The 24,867-nt window shown below is 48.3% G+C and overlaps 1 protein-coding gene across 2 annotated transcripts in view; it reads left to right on the top strand.

The window, feature by feature from the left end:
• bicdl2 (BICD family like cargo adaptor 2) overlaps positions 1-22,377 on the top strand; it is a 41,049-nt gene extending 18,672 nt beyond the window's left edge. For both annotated transcript variants that reach the window (XM_065016245.1, XM_065016246.1), the window contains exons 7-10: positions 5,991-6,065; positions 8,556-8,638; positions 21,243-21,357; positions 21,705-22,377. In XM_065016245.1, the coding sequence (XP_064872317.1) occupies positions 5,991-6,065; positions 8,556-8,638; positions 21,243-21,357; positions 21,705-21,884 (453 nt within the window). In that variant the 3' untranslated portion in view covers positions 21,885-22,377. The remainder of the gene's footprint in view (positions 1-5,990; positions 6,066-8,555; positions 8,639-21,242; positions 21,358-21,704) is intronic.
• Positions 22,378-24,867: the final 2,490 nt, after the last annotated feature.

Below are 24,867 nucleotides of genomic sequence, written 5' to 3'. Positions count from 1 at the left end.
AGGTACTCACACACCCTCTGTCCCTGCTCAGTGAGATACAGCAGACTCAGGTACTCACACACCCTCTGTCCCTGCTCAGTGAGATACAGCAGACTCAGGTACTCACACACCCTCTGTCCCTGCTCAGTGAGATACAGCAGACTCAGGTACTCGCACACCCTCTGTCCCCGCTCAGTGAGATACAGCAGACTCAGGTACTCACACCCCCTCTGTCCCTGCCCAGTGAGATACAGCAGACTCAGGTACTCACACACCCTCTGTCCCTGCTCAGTGAGATACAGCAGACTCAGGTACTCACACACCCTCTGTCCCTGCTCAGTGAGATACAGCAGACTCAGGTACTCACACACCCCTCTGTCCCTGCTCAGTGAGATACAGCAGACTCAGGTACTCACACACCCCTCTGTCCCTGCTCAGTGAGATACAGCAGACTCAGGTACTCACACACCCCTCTGTCCCTGCCCTCTGTCCCTGCTCAGTGAGATACAGCAGACTCAGGTACTCACACACCCTCTGTCCCTGCTCAGTGAGATACAGCAGACTCAGGTACTCACACACCCTCTGTCCCTGCTCAGTGAGATACAGCAGACTCAGGTACTCACACACCCTCTGTCCCTGCTCAGTGAGATACAGCAGACTCAGGTACTCACACACCCCCTCTGTCCCTGCTCAGTGAGATGAGATACAGCAGACAGCAGTCTCAGGTACTCACACACCCTCTGTCCCTGCTCAGTGAGATACAGCAGACTCAGGTACTCACACACCCTCTGTCCCTGCTCAGTGAGATACAGCAGACTCAGGTACTCACACACCCTCTGTCCCTGCTCAGTGAGATACAGCAGACTCAGGTACTCACACACCCTCTGTCCCTGCTCAGTGAGATACAGCAGACTCAGGTACTCACACTCCCTCTGTCCCTGCTCAGTGAGATACAGCAGACTCAGGTACTCACACTCCCTCTGTCCCTGCTCAGTGAGATACAGCAGACTCAGGTACTCACACACACCCTTTGCACCTGCTCAGTGAGATACAGCAGACTCAGGTACTCACACACCCTCTGTCCCTGACCAGTGAGATACAGCAGACTCAGGTACTCACACACACCCTCTGTCCCTGCTCAGTGAGATACAGCAGACTCAGGTACTCACACACCCTCTGTCCCTGCTCAGTGAGATACAGCAGACTCAGGTACTCACACACCCTCTGTCCCTGCTCAGTGAGATACAGCAGACTCAGGTACTCACACACCCTCTGTCCCTGCTCAGTGAGATACAGCAGACTCAGGTACTCGCACACCCTCTGTCCCTGCTCAGTGAGATACAGCAGACTCAGGTACTCGCACACCCTCTGTCCCTGCTCAGTGAGATACACCAGACTCAGGTACTCACACACACCCTCTGTCCCTGCTCAGTGAGATACAGCATACTCAGGTACTCACACACCCCCCTTCTGTCCCTGCCCAGTGAGATACAGCAGACTCAGGTACTCACACACCCTCTGGCCCTGCTCAGTGAGATACAGCAGACTCAGGTACTCACACACACCCTCTGTCCCTGCTCAGTGAGATACAGCAGACTCAGGTACTCACACGCCCTCTGGCCCTGCTCAGTGAGATACAGCAGACTCAGGTACTCACACACCCTCTGTCCCTGCTCAGTGAGATACAGCAGACTCAGGTACTCACACACCCTCTGTCCCTGCCCAGTGAGATACAGCAGACTCAGGTACTCACACACCCTCTGTCCCCGCTCAGTGAGATACAGCAGACTCAGGTACTCACACACCCTCTGTCCCTGCTCAGTGAGATACGGCAGACTGAGGTACTCACACACACCCTCTGTCCCCGCTCAGTGAGATACACAGCTAGCACAGCTAGGATGGAATCCCAGACCCCTCTATAGCACAGCTAGGATGGAATCCCAGACCCCTCTATAGCACAGCTAGGATGGAATCCCAGACCCCTCTATAGCACAGCTAGGATGGAATCCCAGACCCCTCTATAGCACAGCTAGGATGGAATCCCAGACCCCTCTATAGCACAGCTAGGATGGAATCCCAGACCCCTCTATAGCACAGCTAGAATGGAATCTCAAGCTTATTTTGTACTGTTGTTGCTATGACAGTGTGTGTTGTTGTTATGACAGTGTGTATTGTTGTTGTTGCTATGACAGTGTGTGTTGTTGTTATGGCAGTGTGTGTTGTTGCTATGACAGTGTGTGTTGTTGTTGCTATGACGGTGTGTGTTGTTGTTATGACAGCGTGTGTTGTTGCTATGACAGTGTGTGTTGTTGTTGCTATGACAGTGTGTCGTGTTGTTGCTATGACAGTGTGTCTTGTTGTTACTATGACAGTGTGTGTTGTTGTTGCTATGACAGTGTGTGTTGTTGCTATGACAGCGTGTCTTGTTGTTACTATGACAGTGTGTCGTGTTGTTGCTATGACAGTGTGTCTTGTTGTTGCTATGACAGTGTGTGTTGTTGCTATGACAGTGTGTGTTGTTGTTATGACAGTGTGTGTTGTTGCTATGACAGTGCGTGTTGTTGCTATGACAGTGTGTGTTGTTGCTATGACAGCGTGTGTTGTTGCTATGACAGTGTGTGTTGTTGTTGCTATGACAGTGTGTGTTGTTGCTATGACAGTGCGTTGTTGTTATGACAGTGTGTGTTGTTGTTATGACAGCGTGTGTTGTTGCTATGACAGTGTGTGTTGTTGTTATGACAGTGTGTATTGTTGTTGTTGCTATGACAGTGTGTGTTGTTGTTGTTGCTATGACAGTGTGTGTTGTTGCTATGACAGTGCGTGTTGTTGCTATGACAGTGTGTGTTGTTGCTATGACAGTATTTGTTGTTGTTATGACAGTGTGTGTTGTTGTTATGACAGTGTGTATTGTTGTTGTTGCTATGACAGTGTGTGTTGTTGTTGTTGCTATGACAGTGTGTGTTGTTGTTATGGCAGTGTGTGTTGTTGCTATGACAGTGTGTGTTGTTGTTGATATGACGGTGTGTGTTGTTGTTATGACAGTGTGTGTTGTTGCTATGACAGTGTGTGTTGTTGTTGCTATGACAGTGTGTGTTGTTGTTATGACAGCGTGTGTTGTTGCTATGACAGTGTGTGTTGTTGTTGCTATGACAGTGTGTCGTGTTGTTGCTATGACAGTGTGTCTTGTTGTTACTATGACAGTGTGTGTTGTTGTTGCTATGACAGTGTGTGTTGTTGCTATGACAGTGTGTCTTGTTGTTGCTATGACAGTGTGTGTTGTTGTTATGATAGTGTGTGTTGTTGCTATGACAATGTGTGTTGTTGTTATGACAGTGTGTGTTGTTGCTATGACAGTGTGTGTTGTTGCTATGACAGTGTGTGTTGTTGCTATGACAGTGTGTGTTGTTGTTATGACAGTGTTTGTTGTTGTTATTACAGTGTGTGTTGTTGCTATGACAGTGTGTGTTGTTGCTATGACAGTGTGTGTTGTTGTTATGACAGTGTGTGTTGTTGCTATGACAGTGCGTGTTGTTGCTATGACAGTGTGTGTTGTTGTTATGGCAGTGTGTGTTGTTATTATGACAGTGCGTGTTGTTGCTATGACAGTGTGTGTTGTTGCTATGACAGTGTGTGTTGTTGCTATGACAGTGTGTGTTGTTGTTATGACAGTGTGTGTTGTTGCTATGACAGTGTGTGTTGTTGTTATGACAGTGTGTGTTGTTGTTGACATGTGTGTTGTTGTTATGACAGTGTGTGTTGTTGTTATGACAGTGTGTGTTGTTGCTATGACAGTGTGTGTTGTTGTTATGACAGTGTGTGTTGTTGTTATGACAGTGTGTGTTGTTGCTATGACAGCGTGTGTTGTTGCTATGACAGTGTGTGTTGTTGTTGCTATGACAGTGTGTCGTGTTGTTGCTATGACAGTGTGTCTTGTTGTTACTATGACAGTGTGTGTTGTTGTTGCTATGACAGTGTGTGTTGTTGCTATGACAGTGTGTCTTGTTGTTATGATAGTGTGTGTTGTTGATATGACAGTGTGTCTTGTTGTTGCTATGACAGTGTGTGTTGTTGTTATGACAGTGTGTGTTGTTGCTATGACAGTGTGTGTTGTTGCTATGACAGTGTGTGTTGTTGTTATGACAGTGTTTGTTGTTGTCATTACAGTGTGTGTTGTTGCTATGACAGTGTGTGTTGTTGCTATGACAGTGTGTGTTGTTGTTATGACAGTGTGTGTTGTTGCTATGACAGTGCGTGTTGTTGCTATGACAGTGTGTGTTGTTGTTATGGCAGTGTGTGTTGTTATTATGACAGTGTGTGTTGTTGCTATGACAGTGTGTGTTGTTGCTATGACAGTGTGTGTTGTTGTTATGACAGTGTGTGTTGTTGCTATGACAGTGTGTGTTGTTGTTATGACAGTGTGTGTTGTTGCTATGACAGTGTGTGTTGTTGTTATGACAGTGTGTGTTGTTGTTATGACAGTGTGTGTTGTTGCTATGACAGTGTGTGTTGTTGTTATGACAGTGTGTGTTGTTGTTATGACAGTGTGTGTTGTTGCTATGACAGCGTGTGTTGTTGCTATGACAGTGTGTGTTGTTGTTACTATGACAGTGTGTGTTGTTGTTGCTATGACAGTGTGTGTTGTTGCTATGACAGCGTGTCTTGTTTTTACTATGACAGTGTGTCGTGTTGTTGCTATGACAGTGTGTCTTGTTGTTGCTATGACAGTGTGTGTTGTTGCTATGACAGTGTGTGTTGTTGTTATGACAGTGTGTGTTGTTGCTATGACAGTGCGTGTTGTTGCTATGACAGTGTGTGTTGTTGCTATGACAGTGTGTGTTGTTGCTATGACACTGTGTGTTGTTGTTATAACAGTGTGTGTTGTTGTTATGACAGCGTGTGTTGTTGCTATGACAGTGTGTGTTGTTGTTGCTATGACAGTGTGTGTTGTTGTTATGACAGTGTGTATTGTTGTTGTTGCTATGACAGTGTGTGTTGTTGTTGCTATGACAGTGTGTTGTTGTTGTTGCTATGACAGTGTGTGTTGTTGCTATGACAGTGCGTGTTGTTGCTATGACAGTGTGTGTTGTTGCTATGACAGTATTTGTTGTTGTTATGACAGTGTGTGTTGTTGTTATGACAGTGTGTATTGTTGTTGTTGCTATGACAGTGTGTGTTGCTATGACAGTGTGTGTTGTTGTTATGGCAGTGTGTGTTGTTATTATGACAGTGCGTGTTGTTGCTATGACAGTGTGTGTTGTTGCTATGACAGTGTGTGTTGTTGCTATGACAGTGTGTGTTGTTGTTATGACAGTGTGTGTTGTTGCTATGACAGTGTGTGTTGTTGTTATGACAGTGTGTGTTGTTGCTATGACAGTGTGTGTTGTTGTTATGACAGTGTGTGTTGTTGCTATGACAGTGTGTGTTGTTGTTATGACAGTGTGTGTTGTTGTTATGACAGTGTGTGTTGTTGCTATGACAGCGTGTGTTGTTGCTATGACAGTGTGTGTTGTTGTTGCTATGACAGTGTGTCGTGTTGTTGCTATGACGGTGTGTCTTGTTGTTACTATGACAGTGTGTGTAGTTGTTGCTATGACAGTGTGTGTTGTTGCTATGACAGTGTGTCTTGTTGTTATGATAGTGTGTGTTGTTGATATGACAGTGTGTCTTGTTGTTGCTATGACAGTGTGTGTTGTTGTTATGACAGTGTGTGTTGTTGCTATGACAATGTGTGTTGTTGATATGACAGTGTGTGTTGTTGTTATGGCAGTGTGTGTTGTTGCTATGACAGTGTGTGTTGTTGCTATGACAGTGTGTGTTGTTGTTATGGCAGTGTGTGTTGTTGCTATGACAGTGTGTGTTGTTGCTATGATAGTGTGTGTTGTTGCTATGACAGTGCGTTGTTGCTATGACAGTGTGTCTTGTTGTTATGATAGTGTGTGTTGTTGCTATGACAGTGTGTGTTGTTGCTATGACAGTGCGTTGTTGCTATGACAGTGTGTCTTGTTGTCCAGGCTACAGAGACACTGTTGGCCCACTCTACCATCCTACAAGACAAAGACCAGGAGATAGACACACTGAGAGAAAAGGTGAGTTAATACACATGTAAAGGACGTCACTCTGCTTGTATAGCGAGTACCACTTCCTCCTCTTTCGGCTCATGCCTTATACACCACCCTCCTTGACAACATTACAACGGATTGAGACTCCCAAAAGCTACCTCTTGCTATGTGGATACATACTAAGGTATTGGAAATTTGTTTTAAAAAGGTCCTATCAGGGATAATTTTGCTATTTGATTTTGAAGACATGGAGCAACAGATAGTACTCCTAAAGGAAGTTTATTCTGTCTGTCCCTTTATCAGAGCGATATAAGAAAGATCAGAAAACATATATATTTTTTTAAATGTATTTAACCCCTAAGTTTTTGTTACTAAAGTCTCAACATATACTGTACTACCATTAGTTCTTTCAACTGGTACCTGGGGACATTCAGGCCTGTGGGCATCCTAGAGCAAAACAACCAATATGTACGTGTTTGTGAGAGTCTCACCTTTCCACAGTCGTTAATATTTTAATAGTTTGTAGGACAAACCGTTCAGAAGCTAAAAATAATTTTGTGAGAAGACCGATTTTCGGGATGTCCCGTGGTCTGACAAACATCGCTCTAGCTCTGTCACCTTTCACCACAGATGTCTCATGGTCTGACAAACATCACTCTAGCTCTGTCACCTTTCACCACAGATGTCTCATGGTCTGACAGACATCACTCTAGCTCTGTCACCTTTCACCACAGATGTCTCATGGTCTGACAGACATCACTCTAGCTCTGTCACCTTTCACCACAGATGTGATGTCTCATAGTCTGACAAACATCGCTCTATCTGTCACTTTTCACCACAGATGTCTCATGGTCTGACAGACATCGCTCTAGCTCTGTCACCTTTCACCACAGATGGGATGTCTCATGGTCTGACAGACATCGCTCTAGCTTTTTCACCACAGATGTCTCATGGTCTGACAGATGCGGAAGTGTGACATAGGCGGATTGAGTCACATCCAATGAAAAATAATAGATACTGTGTCTCTATCTTAAATTGAACGATTTTAATGGGGATTTTTTTATTATACTAATTAGATTTCCGAGGACATCGACCTTAGGGGATTAATGGAAGCTTCTCTAATGTCAAACATGGAAAGTGTGGTGTACCACAGGGCAGCTCTCTAGGCCCTCTACTATTTACCAATGATCTGCCACTGGCATTAAAAAAAGCATATGGGTCCCATGTATGCTGATGATGCCACTAAGCACAAATCAGATGGGATGGCGTATTGCTGCAGAATGCTGTGGTATCCATGCTGGTTAAGTGTGCTTTGATGGAATGGTCGTTTATCTTTGCTTATTTAAGCTTATTTAAGTGTGTAATGCTGTCATCATGGCAAAGGGTGGCTACTTCTCAAATATAAATTATGTTTTTATTTGTTTAACACTTTTTACATGATTCAATATGTGTTATTTCATAGTTTTGATGTCTTCGCTATTATTCTACAATGTAGAAAATAGTTTAAAAAAATTAAAAGAAAAAAACTTGAATGAGTAGGTGTGTCCAAACTTTGACTGGCACTGTATGTAAATTGTAGTCTTTTGTCTATAATGTATTTTTAGTTTAATGTTGGAGCCAGGTAAGACTCGCTGTCGCCATTGGCGACGAATTAATGAGGATGCTAATAAATCAAATAAAAAACACACTAATCTCCAACACACCTCTCTCTAACACACTAACCTCTCTCTAACACACAAACCTCTCTCTAACCTCTCTCTAATCTCTCTCTAACACACTAACCTCTCTCTAACACACTAACCTCTCTCTAACACACTAACCTCTCTCTAACCTCTCTCTAACACACAAACCTCTCTCTAACCTCTCTCTAACACACTAACCTCTCCCTAACCTCTATCTAACACACAGACCTCTCTCTAACACACTAACCTCTCTCTAACCTCTCTCTAACACACTAACCTCTCTCTAACATACTAACCTCTCTCTAACACACTAACCTCTCTCTAACACACTAACCTCTCTCTAACACACTAACTTCTCTCTAACACACTAACCTCTCTCTAACACACTAACCTCTCTCTAGCACACTAACCTCTCTCTAACACACGGATCTCTCTGTAACACACTAACCTCTCTCTAACTTATAACCTCTCTCTAACCTCTCTCTAACCTCTCTGTAACACACTAACCTCTCTCTAACCTCTCTCTAACACACAGACCTCTCTCTAACCTCTCACTAACCTCTCTCTAACCTCTCTCTAACACACTAACCGCTCTCTAACACACTAACCTCTCTCTAACACACAAACCTCTCTCTAACCACTCTCTAACCTCTCTCTAACACATGAACCTCTCTCTAACCTCTCTCTAACACACTAACCTCTCTCTAACCTCTCTCTAACCTCTCTCTAACCTCTCTCTAACACATTAACCTCTCTCTAACCTCTCTCTAACACACTAACCTCTCTCTAACCTCTCTCTAACCTCTCTCTAACCTCTCTCTCTTGTTCTCCTCAGCTATGCTCCAGAGAGGCGGAGCTTGATTCTCTGAGGGAGGAGCTACAGCCATTCAGGAGCTGTCAAGGAAAACCCAGCTACAGGTACACCCGTATGCACTCAGACACACTCAGACACACTTACACACACTTACACACACACACACACACACACACACACACACACACACACACACACACACACACACACACACACACACACACACACACACACACACACACACACACACACACACACACACACACACACACACACACACACACACACACACACACACACAGATCATTTTGTTAATGTGAGCCATTACCAGCCTTTCAAAGGACTTCATGTCTACAGACATGAGTGCTACGGGTCAGTAGTCATTTAGGCAGGTTACCTTGGTGTTCTTGGGAACAGGGTTGGTATTACAGACTCAAACAGGGACAGGTTGGTATTACAGACTCAAACAGGGACAGGTTGGTACTACAGACTCAAACAGGGACAGGTTGGTATTACAGACTCAGACAGGGACAGGTTGGTATTACAGACTCAGACAGGGACAGGTTGGTATTACAGACTCAGACAGGGACAGGTTGGTACTACAGACTCAGACAGGGACAGGTTGGTACTACAGACTCAGACAGGGACAGGTTGGTACTACAGACTCAGACAGGGACAGGTTGGTACTACAGACAGGGACAGGTTGGTACTACAGACAGGGACAGAGACAGGGACAGGTTGGTACTACAGACAGGGACAGGTTGGTACTACAGACTCAGACAGGGACAGGTTGGTACTACAGACAGGGACAGGGACAGGTTGGTACTACAGACTCAGACAGGGACAGGTTGGTATTACAGACTCAGACAGGGACAGGTTGGTACTACAGACTCAGACAGGGACAGGTTGGTATTACAGACAGGACAGGTTGGTACTACAGACAGGGACAGGTTGGTATTACAGACAGGGACAGGTTGGTACTACAGACAGGGACAGGTTGGTATTACAGACAGGGACAGGTTGGTACTACAGACAGGGACAGGTTGGTACTACAGACTCAGACAGGGACAGGTTGGTATTACAGACAGGGACAGGTTGGTATTACAGACAGGGACAGGTTGGTATTACAGACAGGGACAGGTTGGTATTACAGACAGGGACAGGTTGGTATTACAGACAGGGACAGGTTGGTATTACAGACAGGGACAGGTTGGTATTACAGACTCAGACAGGGACAGGTTGGTACTAAAGACAGGGACAGGTTGGTACTACAGACACAGACAGGGACAGGTTGGTACTACAGACAGGGACAGGTTGGTATTACAGACTCAGACAGGGACAGGTTGGTACTACAGACTCAGACAGGGACAGGTTGGTACTACAGACTCAGACAGGGACAGGTTGGTACTACAGACTCAGACAGGGACAGGTTGGTACTACAGACTCAGACAGGGACAGGTTGGTACTACAGACTCAGACAGGGACAGGTTGGTACTACAGACTCAGACAGGGACAGGTTGGTATTACAGACAGGGACAGGTTGGTATTACAGACTCAGACAGGGACAGGTTGGTACTACAGACTCAGACAGGGACAGGTTGGTACTACAGACTCAGACAGGGGCAGGTTGGTACTACAGACAGGGACAGGGACAGGTTGGTACTACAGACAGGGACAGGTTGGTATTACAGACAGGGACAGGTTGGTATTACAGACTCAGACAGGGACAGGTTGGTATTACAGACTCAGACAGGGACAGGTTGGTACTACAGACTCAGACAGGGACAGGTTGGTATTACAGACTCAGACAGGGACAGGTTGGTATTACAGACAGGGACAGGTTGGTACTACAGACAGGGACAGGTTGGTATACAGACTCAGACAGGGACAGGTTGGTATTACAGACAGGGACAGGTTGGTACTACAGACAGGGACAGGTTGGTATTACAGACAGGGACAGGTTGGTATTACAGACTCAGACAGGGACAGGTTGGTATTACAGACAGGGACAGGTTGGTATTACAGACAGACAGGGACAGGTTGGTATTACAGACAGGGACAGGTTGGTAGACAGGGACAGGTTGGTACTACAGACTCAGACAGGGACAGGTTGGTACTACAGACTCAGACAGGGACAGGTTGGTATTACAGACTCAGACAGGGACAGGTTGGTATTACAGACAGGGACAGGTTGGTACTACAGACAGGGACAGGTTGGTATTACAGACAGGGACAGGTTGGTATTACAGACAGGGACAGGTTGGTACTACAGACAGGTTGGTATTACAGACAGACAGGGACAGGTTGGTATTACAGACAGGGACAGGTTGGTACAGGGGACAGGTTGGTATTACAGACAGGGGACAGGTTGGTACTACAGACAGGGACAGGTTGGTACTTACTCAGACAGGGACAGGTTGGTACTACAGACAGGGACAGGTTGGTACACAGACTCAGACAGGGACAGGTTGGTACTAGACTACAGACAGGGACAGGTTGGTACTACAGACTCAGACAGGGACAGGTTGGTACTAGACTCAGACAGGGACAGGTTGGTACTACAGACTCAGGGACAGGTTGGTACTACAGACTCAGACAGGGACAGGTTGGTACTACAGACAGGGACAGGTTGGTACTACAGACAGGGACAGGTTGGTACTACAGACTGGTACAGACAGGGACAGGTTGGTATTATTACAGACTCAGACAGGGACAGGTACAGACTCAGACAGGGACAGGTTGGTACTACAGACTCAGACAGGGACAGGTTGGTATTACAGACAGGGACAGGTTGGTATTACAGGGACTTGGTACAGACAGGGACAGGTTGGTACTACAGACTCAGACAGGGACAGGTTGGTACTACAGACTCAGACAGGGACAGGTTGGTACTACAGACAGGGGGACAGGACAGGGACAGGTTGGTACTACAGACTCAGACAGGGACAGGTTGGTATTACAGACTCAGACAGGGACAGGTTGGTATTACAGACTCAGACAGGGACAGGTTGGTATTACAGACTCAGACAGGGACAGGTTGGTACTACAGACTCAGACAGGGACAGGTTGGTACTACAGACTCAGACAGGGACAGGTTGGTACTACAGACAGGGACAGGTTGGTACTACAGACAGGGACAGGTTGGTATTACAGACTCAGACAGGGACAGGTTGGTACTACAGACTCAGACAGGGACAGGTTGGTACTACAGACAGGGACAGGTTGGTACTACAGACAGGGACAGGTTGGTATTACAGACAGGGACAGGTTGGTATTACAGACAGGGACAGGTTGGTATTACAGACTCAGACAGGGACAGGTTGGTATTACAGACTCAGACAGGGACAGGTTGGTACTACAGACTCAGACAGGGACAGGTTGGTACTACAGACTCAGACAGGGACAGGTTGGTACTACAGACTCAGACAGGGACAGGTTGGTACTTACAGACAGACAGGACAGGTTGGTATTACAGACTCAGACAGGGACAGGTTGGTACTACAGACAGACAGGGACAGGTTGGTACTACAGACTCAGACAGGGACAGGTTGGTACTAGACAGGGACAGGTTGGTACTCAGAGACAGGGACAGGTTGGTACTACAGACTCAGACAGGGACAGGTTGGTACTACAGACTCAGACAGGGACAGGTTGGTACTACAGACTCAGACAGGGACAGGGACAGGTTGGTACTACAGACTCAGACAGGGACAGGTTGGTTGGACTAGACAGGGACAGGTTGACTCAGACAGGGACAGGACAGGTTGGTTGGTACAGGGACAGACTCAGACAGGGACAGGTTGGTACTACAGACTCAGACAGGGACAGGTTGGTACTACAGACAGGGGACAGGTTGGTACTACAGACTCAGACAGGGACAGGTTGGTACTACAGACTCAGACAGGGACAGGTTGGTACTACAGACTCAGACAGGGACAGGTTGGTACTACAGACTCAGACAGGGACAGGTTGGTACTACAGACTCAGACAGGGACAGGTTGGTACTACAGACAGACAGGGACAGGTTGGTACTACAGACAGGGACAGACAGGGGACAGGTTGGTACTACAGACTCAGACAGGGACAGGTTGGTACTACAGACTCAGACAGGGACAGGTTGGTACTACAGACTCAGACAGGGACAGGGTACTGGGACAGGTACTACAGACTCAGACAGGGACAGGTTGGTACTACAGACAGGGACAGGTTGGTACTACAGACTCAGACAGGGACAGGTTGGTACTACAGACTCAGACAGGGACAGGTTGGTACTACAGACAGGGACAGGTTGGTATTACAGACAGGGACAGGTTGGTATTACAGACAGGGACAGGTTGGTACTACAGACAGGGACAGGGACAGATTGGTATTACAGACTCAGACAGGGACAGGTTGGTACTACAGACTCAGACAGGGACAGGTTGGTATTACAGACTCAGACAGGGACAGGTTGGTACTACAGACTCAGACAGGGACAGGTTGGTACTACAGACTCAGACAGGGACAGGTTGGTACTACAGACTCAGACAGACTCAGGTACAGGGACAGGTTGGTACTACAGACAGACAGGGACAGGTTGGTACTACAGACTCAGACAGGGACAGGTTGGTACTACAGACTCAGACAGGGACAGGTTGGTACTTACAGACTCAGACAGGGACAGGTTGGTACTACAGACTCAGACAGGGACAGGTTGGTACTACAGACTCAGACAGGGACAGGTTGGTACTACAGACTCAGACAGGGACAGGTTGGTACAGACAGGTTGGTACTCAGACAGGGACAGGTTGGTACAGACTCACAGACTTGGTACAGACAGGGACAGGTTGGTACTACAGACTTGGTAGACAGGGACAGGTTGGTACTACAGACTTGGTACAGACAGGGACAGGTTGGTACTACAGACTCAGACAGGGGTACTACAGACAGACAGGGACAGGTTGGTACTACAGACTCAGGGACAGGGACAGGTTGGTACTACAGACTCAGACAGGGACAGGTTGGTACTACAGACTCAGACAGGGACAGGTTGGTACTACAGACTCAGACAGGGACAGGTTGGTACTACAGACTCAGACAGGGACAGGTTGGTACTACAGACTCAGACAGGGACAGGGACAGGTTGGTACTTACAGACTCAGACAGGGACAGGTTGGTACTACAGACTCAGACAGGGACAGGTTGGTATTACAGACTACAGACTCAGACAGGGACAGGTTGGTACTACAGACTCAGACAGGGACAGGTTGGTACTACAGACTACTACAGACTCAGACAGGACAGGTTGGTACTACAGACTCAGACAGGGACAGGTTGGTACTACAGACTCAGACAGGGACAGGTTGGTACTACAGACAGACAGGGACAGGTTGGTACTACAGACTCAGACAGGGACAGGTTGGTACTACAGACAGACAGGGACAGGTTGGTACTACAGACTCAGACAGGGACAGGTTGGTACTACAGACTCAGACAGGGACAGGTTGGTACTACAGACTCAGACAGGGACAGGTTGGTACTACAGACTCAGACAGGGACAGGTTGGTACTACAGACTCAGACAGGGACAGGTTGGTACTACAGACTCAGACAGGGACAGGTTGGTACTACAGACTCAGGGGACAGGTTGGTATTACAGACTCAGACAGGGACAGGTTGGTACTACAGACTCAGACAGGGACAGGTTGGTACAGACTCAGACAGGGACAGGTTGGTACTACAGACAGGGACAGGTTGGTATTACAGACAGACAGGGACAGGTTGGTACTACAGACTCAGACAGGGACAGGTTGGTACTACAGACTCAGACAGGGACAGGTTGGTACTACAGACTCAGACAGGGACAGGTTGGTACAGGGACAGGTTGACTCAGACAGGGACAGGTTGGTATTACAGACTCAGACAGGGACAGGTTGGTACTAGACAGACAGACAGGGACAGGTTGGTACTACAGACTCAGACAGGGACACAGGTTGGTACTACAGACAGGGACAGGTCAGACAGGGACAGGTTGGTACTACAGACAGGGACAGGTTGGTATTACAGACTCAGACAGGGACAGGTTGGTACTACAGACAGGGACAGGTTGGTATTACAGACAGGGACAGGTTGGCATTACAGACTCAGACAGGGACAGGTTGGTACTACAGACTCAGACAGGGACAGGTTGGTACTACAGACTCAGACAGGGACAGGTTGGTACTACAGACAGGGACAGGTTGGTATTACAGACTCAGACAGGGACAGGTTGGTATTACAGACTCAGACAGGGACAGGTTGGTACTACAGACTCAGACAGGGACAGGTTGGTACTACAGACTCAGACAGGGACAGGTTGGACTACAGGTTGGTACAGACTCAGACAGGGACAGGTTGGTACTACAGACTCAGACAGGGACAGGTTGGTACTACAGACAGGGACAGGTTGGTACTACAGACTCAGACAGGGACAGGTTGGTACTACAGACTCAGACAGGGACAGGTTGGTACTACAGACTCAGACAGGTTGGTACACAGACAGACAGGGACAGGTTGGTACTACAGACTCAGACAGGGACAGGTTGGTACTACAGACAGGGGACAGGTTGGTACAGGTACAGACTCAGACAGGGACAGGTTGGTACTACAGACAGGTTGGTACAGACAGGGACAGGTTGGTACTACAGACTCAGACAGGGACAGGTTGGTACTACAGACTCAGACAGGGACAGGTTGGTACTACAGACTTGGTACACAGACAGGGGACAGGTTGGTACTACAGACTCAGACAGGGACAGGTTGGTACTACAGACTCAGACAGGGACAGGTTGGTACTACAGACTCAGACAGGGACAGGTTGGTACAGGTTGGTACAGGTTGGTACTACAGACTCAGACAGGGACAGGTTGGTACTACAGACTCAGACAGGGACAGGTTGGTATTACACAGACTCAGACAGGGACAGGTTGGTACTACAGACAGGTTGGTACTAGACAGGGACAGGTTGGTACTACAGACTCAGACAGGGACAGGTTGGTACTACAGACAGGGACAGGTTGGTATTACAGACAGGGACAGGTTGGTACTACAGACTCAGACAGGGACAGGTTGGTACTACAGACAGACAGGGACAGGTTGGTACTACAGACTCAGACAGGGACAGGTTGGTACAGACTCAGACTCAGACAGGGACAGGTTGGTACTACAGGCAGGTTGGTACTACAGACAGGGACAGGTTGGTACAGACAGGGACAGGTTGGTACTACTCAGACAGGGGACAGGTTGGTACTTACAGACTCAGACAGGGACAGGTTGGTACTACAGACTCAGACAGGGACAGGTTGGTACTACAGACTTGGTACTACAGACAGGGACAGGTTGGTACTACAGACTCAGACAGGGACAGGTTGGTACTACAGACAGGGACAGGTTGGTACTAGACTCAGGGGACAGGTTGGTACTACAGACTCAGACAGGGACAGGTTGGTACTACAGACTCAGACAGGGACAGGTTGGTATACAGACTCAGACAGGGACAGGTTGGTACTACAGACTCAGACAGGGACAGGTTGGTACTACAGACTACAGGGACAGGTTGGTACTACAGACTCAGGGGGACAGGTTGGTACTACAGACAGGGACAGGTTGGTACTACAGACTCAGACAGGGACAGGTTGGTACTACAGACTCAGACAGGGACAGGTTGGTACTACAGACAGACAGGGACAGGTTGGTATTACAGACAGGGACAGGTTGGTACAGACTAGACAGACTACAGACAGGGACAGGTTGGTACTACAGACTCAGGGGACAGGTTGGTACTACAGACAGGGACAGGTTGGTATTACAGACTCAGACAGGGACAGGTTGGTACTACAGACTCAGACAGGGACAGGTTGGTACTACAGACAGGGACAGGTTGGTACTACAGACTCAGACAGGGACAGGTTGGTACTACAGACTCAGACAGGGACAGGTTGGTACTACAGACTCAGACAGGGACAGGTTGGTACTACAGACAGGGACAGGTTGGTATTACAGACAGGGACAGGTTGGTATTACAGACAGGGACAGGTTGGTATTACAGACTCAGACAGGGACAGGTTGGTATTACAGACTCAGACAGGGACAGGTTGGTATTACAGACTTGGACAGGGGACAGGTTGGTATTACAGACTCAGACAGGGACAGGTTGGTATTACAGACTCAGACAGGGACAGACAGTTGGTACTACAGACTCAGACAGGGACAGGTTGGTAGACAGGGACAGGTTGGTACAGACTCAGACAGGGACAGGTTGGTACTACAGACTCAGACAGGGACAGGTTGGTATTACAGACTCAGACAGGGACAGGTTGGTACTACAGACTCAGACAGACAGGGACAGGTTGGTACTACAGACTCAGACAGGGACAGGTTGGTACTACAGACTCAGGGACAGGTTGGTACTACAGACTCAGACAGGGACAGGTTGGTACTACAGACTCAGAGACAGGGACAGGTTGGTATTACAGACTCAGAGGGACAGGTTGGTATTACAGACTCAGACAGGGACAGGTTGGTATTACAGACAGGGACAGGTTGGTACTACAGACAGGGACAGGTTGGTACTACAGACTCAGGGACAGGTTGGTACTACAGACAGGGGACAGGTTGGTACTACAGACTTGGTATTACAGACAGGGACAGGTTGGTACTACAGACTCAGACAGGGACAGGTTGGTACTACAGACTCAGGGGACAGGGACAGGGGACAGGTTGGTACTACAGACTCAGACAGGGACAGGTTGGACTCAGGGACAGGTTGGTACTACTCAGACAGGGACAGGTTGGTATTACAGACTCAGACAGGGACAGGTTGGTACTACAGGGGACAGGTTGGTATTACAGACAGACAGGGACAGGTTGGTACTACAGACTCAGACAGGGACAGGTTGGTACTACAGACAGGGACAGGTTGGTATTACAGACTCAGACAGGGACAGGTTGGTATTACAGACTCAGACAGGGACAGGTTGGTATTACAGACTCAGACAGGGACAGGTTGGTACTACAGACAGACAGGGACAGGTTGGTATTAGACAGACAGGGACAGGTTGGTACTACAGACTCAGAGGGACAGGTTGGTACTACAGACTCAGACAGGGACAGGTTGGTACTACAGACAGGTTGGTAGACAGGACAGGTTGGTATTACAGACTCAGACAGGGACAGGTTGGTACTTTGGTACAGACTCAGACAGGGACAGGTTGGTACTACAGACTCAGACAGGGACAGGTTGGTATTACAGACAGGGACAGGTTGGTATTACAGACAGGGACAGGGACAGGTTGGTACTACAGACTCAGACAGGGACAGGTTGGTACTACATACTCAGAGGGACAGGTTGGTACTACAGACTCAGACAGGGACAGATTGGTACTACAGACTCAGACAGGGACAGGTTGGTACTACAGACAGGGACAGGTTGGTACTACAGACAGGGACAGGTTGGTATTACAGACTCAGACAGGGACAGGTTGGTACTACAGACAGGGACAGGTTGGTATTACAGACAGGGACAGGTTGGTATTACAGACTCAGACAGGGACAGGTTGGTACTATTAGACAGGGACACTGGTATTACAGACAGGGACAGGTTGGTACTACAGACTCAGACAGGGACAGGTTGGTACAGACTCAGACAGGGACAGGTTGGTACAGGTTGGTACTACAGACAGGGACAGGTTGGTACTACAGACAGGGACAGGTTGGTATTACAGACAGGGACAGGTTGGTATTACAGTACAGGGACAGGTTGGTAATTACAGACTCAGACAGGGACAGGGGGACAGGTTGGTACTACAGACAGGGACAGGTTGGTATTACAGACAGGGACAGGTTGGTACTACAGACAGGGGACAGGTTGGTACTACAGACTCAGACAGGGACAGGTTGGTATTACAGACTCAGACAGGGACAGGTTGGTACTACAGACAGGGGCAGGTTGGTATTACAGACAGGGACAGGTTGGTATTACAGACAGGGACAGGTTGGTATTACAGACTCAAACAGGGACAGGTTGGTATTACAGACAGGGACAGGTTGGTATTACAGACAGGGACAGGTTGGTATTACAGACTCAAACAGGGACAGGTTGATATTACAGACAGGGACAGGTTGAAAATGTCAGTGAAGACACCTGCCAGATGGTCAACGTGCTCTCAGTTTGCGTCCTGGTGGATGGGACTACCAGCTCTCTGTAACCTAGAGGGCAACCAGTGGGTCCATCTCCTCAGACAGGGACAGGTTGGCATACCATTGTTTCAGACACCAGACAGGGACAGGTGGTAGTGTGGTGGATGGAACTAGACCAGGGACTTGGTACTGCTCTGTAACCTAGAGGACAACCAGTGGGTCCGTCTCCTTGGTATTACTATACCACCCACCTGGTAGTGTGGTGGATGGGACTACCAGCTCTCTGTAACCTCAGACAGGACAACCAGTGGGTCCATCTCAAACAGGGACAGGTTGGTATTACTATACCACCCACCTGGTAGTGTGGTGGATGGGACTACCAGCTCTCTGTAACCCAGCTCTCTGTAGAGGACAACCAGTGGGTCCATCTCCTCTATACCACCCACCTGGTAGTGTGGTGGATGGGACTACCAGCTCTCTGTAACCTAGAGAACAACCAGTGGGTCCATCTCCTCTATACCACCCACCTGGTAGTGTGGTGGATGGGACTACCAGCTCTCTGTAACCTAGAGGGCAACCAGTGGCTCCATCTCCTCTATACCATGTTTCACAGGGGTGGTGGTTGGTGGCTGTGTGAGACACACCTGGTAGTGTGGTGGATGGGACTACCAGCTCTCTGTAACCTAGAGGACAACCAGTGGGTCCGTCTCACTATACCACCCACCTGGTAGTGTGGTGGATGGGACTACCAGCTCTCTGTAACCTAGAGGACAACCAGTGGGTCCGTCTCCTCTATACCACCCACCTGGTAGTGTGGTGGATGGGACTACCAGCTCTCTGTAACCTAGAGGACAACCAGTGGGTCCATCTCCTCTATACCACCCACCTGGTAGTGTGGTGGATGTGACTACCAGCTCTCTGTAACCTAGAGGACAACCAGTGGGTCCATCTCCTCTATACCACCCACCTGGTAGTGTGGTGGATGGGACTACCAGCTCTCTGTAACCTAGAGGACAACCAGTGGGTCCATCTCCTCTATACCATGTTTCACACCTGGTAGTTTGGTGGATGGGACTACCAGCTCTCTGTAACCTAGAGGTCAACCAGTGGGTCCATCTCCTCTATACCACCCACCTGGTAGTGTGGTGAATGGGACCACCAGCTCTCTGACACCTAGAGGTCAACCAGTGGGTCCATCTCCTCTATACCACCCACCTGGTAGTGTGGTGGATGGGACTACCAGCTCTCTGACACCTAGAGGTCAACCAGTGGGTCCATCTCCTCTATACCACCCACCTGGTAGTGTGGTGGATGGGACCACCAGCTCTCTGTAACCTAAAGGGCAACCAGTGGGTCTGTCTCCTCTATACCATGTTTCACACCTGGTAGTGTGGTGGATGGGACTACCAGCTCTCTGACACCTAGAGGGCAACCAGTGGGACTGTCTCCTCTATACCACCCACCTGGTAGTTTGGTGGATGGGACTACCAGCTCTCTGTAACCTAGAGAGCAACCAGTGGGACTGTCTCCTCTATACCACCCACCTGGTAGTTTGGTGGATGGGACTACCAGCTCTCTGACACCTAGAGGTCAACCAGTGGGTCCATCTCCTCTATACCACCCACCTGGTAGTGTGGTGGATGGGAATACCAGCTCTCTGTAACCTAGAGGGCAACCAGTGGGTCCGTCTCCTCTATACCACCCACCTGGTAGTGTGGTGGATGGGACCACCAGCTCTCTGACACCTAGAGAGCAACCAGTGGGACTGTCTCCTCTATACCACCCACCTGGTAGTGTGGTGGATGGGACTACCAGCTCTCTGTAACCTAGAGGACAACCAGTGGGTCCATCTCCTCTATACCACCCACCTGGTAGTGTGGTGGATGGGACTACCAGCTCTCTGTAACCTAGAGGGCAACCAGTGGGTCCGTCTCCTCTATACCACCCACCTGGTAGTGTGGTGGATGGGACTACCAGCTCTCTGTAACCTAGAGGACAACCAGTGGGTCCATCTCCTCTATACCACCCACCTGGTAGTGTGGTGGATGGGACTACCAGCTCTCTGTAACCTAGAGGACAACCAGTGGGTCCATCTCCTCTATACCACCCACCTGGTAGTGTGGTGGATGGGACTACCAGCTCTCTGTAACCTAGAGGACAACCAGTGGGTCTATCTCCTCTATACCACCCACCTGGTAGTGTGGTGGATGGGACTACCAGCTCTCTGTAACCTAGAGGACAACCAGTGGGTCCGTCTCCTCTATACCACCCACCTGGTAGTGTGGTGGATGAGACTACCAGCTCTCTGTAACCTAGAGGTCAACCAGTGGGTCCATCTCCTCTATACCATGTTTCTTGTAGGATGACCATGTCTGTATTTCTTTGAAGTCCAGGTTCCTGCTCTTTAGGCCAAAGGCAGATGACCTCAGGCCTTGGAAATTCCAGGATGAGATAGTGAAGGCTTTGTGTTCCATAAAGTGTCCAATGTTGTTGGTTGTGTGGTTTGGCCTCAGACCAAACATTTGGTTCTGAAGATCTCTCTCTGTGTGTGTAGCTCCCTGGAGAGCGAGGTGTGTACGGTGCGAGCGGAGAGAGACAGTCTGACCCAGCAGCTGCTGAACACCATCCAACACAAGGTGGTGCTGTCGCAGGAGGTCGACGCATGGCAGGTGGGTCTGGGGGGTGACGGTGGGCTTGTTTTCTCAGACTGACAGTTACAGTACAAAGAAGAAAACATTTCAATTTACTATTTTATTTTATCGACCTCTCTTCCCCACTTTCAACCCCTTCTATCGCTCTCTCTCGCTCTCTCCCCTCCTTCTCACCCTCCCTCCCTCTCTCCTCCCTCTCTCTCTCCCTACCTCTCTCTCCCCCTCCCTCTCGCTCTCTTCCCCCTCTCGGCCTCCCCCTACTCTCCCTCCCCTCCCCCTCTCGCTCTCTCCACTCCGCTCTCTCTCCTCTCCCCTCTCTCTCCCCCCTTCTCTCTCTCCTGCTCCCCCCTCTCTCTTTCTTTCAGGAGGACATGCGGCTGCTGATAAGTCAGCAGGTGCAACAGCAGGCAGAGGAGAAAGAGAGAGAAAAAGAACGAGAGAAAGAGAGCAAGAGTAAGGGGCTGCAGAGAACCCGGTCCATGAGAGTCAGAGGAGAGAGAGGGAAAGGAGGATTCTTCTCTTCTCTCTTTAAAGGGGATGAATAGAGAGATGGAGGGACAGAGAAATGGGGGAGAGAGGGAAAGAGAGGACAGGTATTTGATGTAAATATTGAAATATAGATCACATGGTTAAACATTAAGATATTTAGTTTATACTGTAATGTTTTACACATTCGAAAGTCTCTCAGCCTATCACACAATGTTATGCAAATTAGTTCCTGTATGTGAGGATACTGGGGGAAGTTTTTGGTGAGGCGTTTGTACAGCGGGTCAGTGCTGGTGTGCACTGTCTGTGTTCATCCAAATAAATTACAACTTGATTATTTTATGGGAAATCAGTGTCCTAGACTGTTTACGCTAGTCAACAAACTACATGCGCCTGTCGGTGACCTTACAGGCTCATTACAATACTATACCACGCCCATGTAATGTTGAGAATGTTCTACTGTGTATATTTAGAATGTTCTACTGTGCATATTTAGAAGGTTCTACTGTGTATATTTAGAATGTTCTACTGTGCATATTTAGAAGGTTCTACTGTGTATATTTAGAATGTTCTACTGTGCACATTTAGAAGGTTCTACTGTGTATATTTAGAATGTTCTACTGTGTATATTTAGAATGTTCTACTGTGTATATTTAGAATGTTCTACTGTGCATATTTAGAAGGTTCTACTGTGTATATTTAGAATGTTCTATTGTGTATATTTAGAATGTTCTACTGTGTACATTTAGAATGTTCTACTGTGTATATTTAGAATGTTCTATTGTGTATATTTAGAATGTTCTACTGTGTACATTTAGAATGTTCTACTGTGTATATTTAGAATGTTCTATTGTGTATATTTAGAATGTTCTACTGTGTATATTTAGAATGTTCTACTGTGCATATTTAGAATGTTCTACTGTGTATATTTAGAATGTTCTACTGTGCATATTTAGAATGTTCTACTGTGTATATTTAGAATGTGCTCTTGTGCATATTTAGAATGTTCTACTTTGTATATTTAGAATGTTCTACTGTGTATATTTAGAATGTTCTACTGTGTATATTTAGAATGTTCTACTGTGTATATTTAGAATGTTCTTGTCACGGTTCATGAATCCACTGCCTCCTTTTCCTTTTCTCTCTCTCTCTCTCTCTCTCTCTCTCTCTCTCTCTCTCTCTCGTGTTTGTGTGGGCGTGGTTCCCAATCTCGGCCTGATTGTCTGCGCCAGCTGGAATCACTTATCTTCCCTTTATATGTTCTGTAACCAGTGTTTCTTGTTGTCAGATCGTTGTTACTTCCCTGAGGTTGTGTCGTGTGTCCGTACTCATCTCTCGCCGCCCTTGTGTGGATTATCTGCTGTGCTCCTTCCTACCCATCCGGACACTCTCCCCTGGGTTTCTCAGCACGCTCACATAGGAGGATGCGCCCTAGTCCCTGGGTCGGATTCCGTCTGAGTACAGTCTGTCTGTCCTGTTGCTGCTGTAACCTGTATTCATTAAACCATCGTTGCTTGCATCTTGCATCCGCCTCTGTATTGTTACAGAACGATCTGACCAGACCATGGATGCAGCGAGTTCAACGAGTCTGACCGAATTCATTTCCCGTAGTATCACGAGAATGGATCAACAAGAGGAGAACATCTCCAGCACAGGTCGGGAAGTACAAGCCATTGCGACGCAGGTATCCCAGCTGACCCAACAATTACAACATCTGAGGGGTCTCGCTGCGCCACCTACACCGGCAGTTCAACCCGCCCCGCCAGAGCCGGATTCCCAGCTAGAGCCACGGCTACCGACACCAGAGGGTTATTCAGGTGATCCTGACTATTGCAGAGCTTTTCTTACGAGATGTTCCATGCATTTCTCGTTGCAGCCACGGACCTTCAACCGTGAACAGTCTAAGGTAGCATTCGTACTCACACTGCTATCAGGCAAAGCGGCTCTTTGGGGAACGGCGGTGGGGCGAACCAGGACCCATGCTGCACCTCTTTCCAGACACTCTCCGAGGAGATGAGAAGGGTCTTCGATCGGGCCGTGGCGGGTAGGGAGGCGGCCAGACTACTCGCTGACCTTCGCCAAGGAGACCGTTCAGTATCGGAATACTCCATCCAATTCCGCACTCTGGCCGCAGAGTGTCAGTGGAACGAGGAGGCGCAGTGGGACATGTTCCTGCATGGGCTGGAGGACCGGATCCAGAAGGAGATTTATGTTCTGGACCTTCCCAGGAGTTTAAATGGACTAGTGGAACTAGCCTTGAGGGTCGACGCTCGTCTGAGTCGTGTTGGCCGCCGAGCATGCCCTAACAGACCGTATAACGACACGGAGGGCTGGCATGCCAGCGGCGGGAACACGGCCAGTTCAGCCTCCGCTCACGAACCCATGCAGCTGGGAGAGCTCGCCTCCCGGGAAGAGAGGGAGAGGCGGAGATCCCAAGGACTCTGTCTCTACTGTGGTAGAGCGGGCCACTTTATCCACTCCTGCCCGGTAAAAGATTAGGCCCGGTAGTAAGCATGAGGCTACTATCGGGTGGTGTCACCACAGAGAAGACCTCATCATCTACTCTCCTCCCGGTAAGACTAAGATGGGCCAACCACACGCACGACACCCAAGCCTTACTGGACTCAGGAGCAGAGGGTAATTTCATGGACTTCAAGTTCGCTCACAAACTCCAGATTCCTATCACCTCACTCACGCACAAGATATCCGTCAACGCTCTCAATGGTCAAGAACTACCCAACATTTCTCACACCACTGAACCTATCACACTCATCACTTCTGGCAATCACACTGAGACACTATCATTTCTACTCATGGACTCACCCCTTGCACCATTAGTTCTCGGCCACCCTTGGCTCACCCAACACAACCCCAGAGTTGACTGGGGTCATAACTCTATATCCATGTGGAGTAACAAATGTCTTGAGTCCTGTTTAGTGTCTGCTTGTTCGTCTGTGTCTGATTCTGTGTTTCTAGAGGAGGCAGTGGATTTGTTTAACGTGCCCGTTGAATACCTCGACCTGAAGGAGGTGTTCAGTAAGT

The sequence above is a fragment of the Oncorhynchus nerka genome, unplaced genomic scaffold (assembly GCF_034236695.1).
Source record: "Oncorhynchus nerka isolate Pitt River unplaced genomic scaffold, Oner_Uvic_2.0 unplaced_scaffold_1066, whole genome shotgun sequence".
NCBI classification, from domain to species: Eukaryota; Metazoa; Chordata; class Actinopteri; order Salmoniformes; family Salmonidae; genus Oncorhynchus; species Oncorhynchus nerka.
This window is presented reverse-complemented; position numbering and strand designations above follow the sequence as displayed.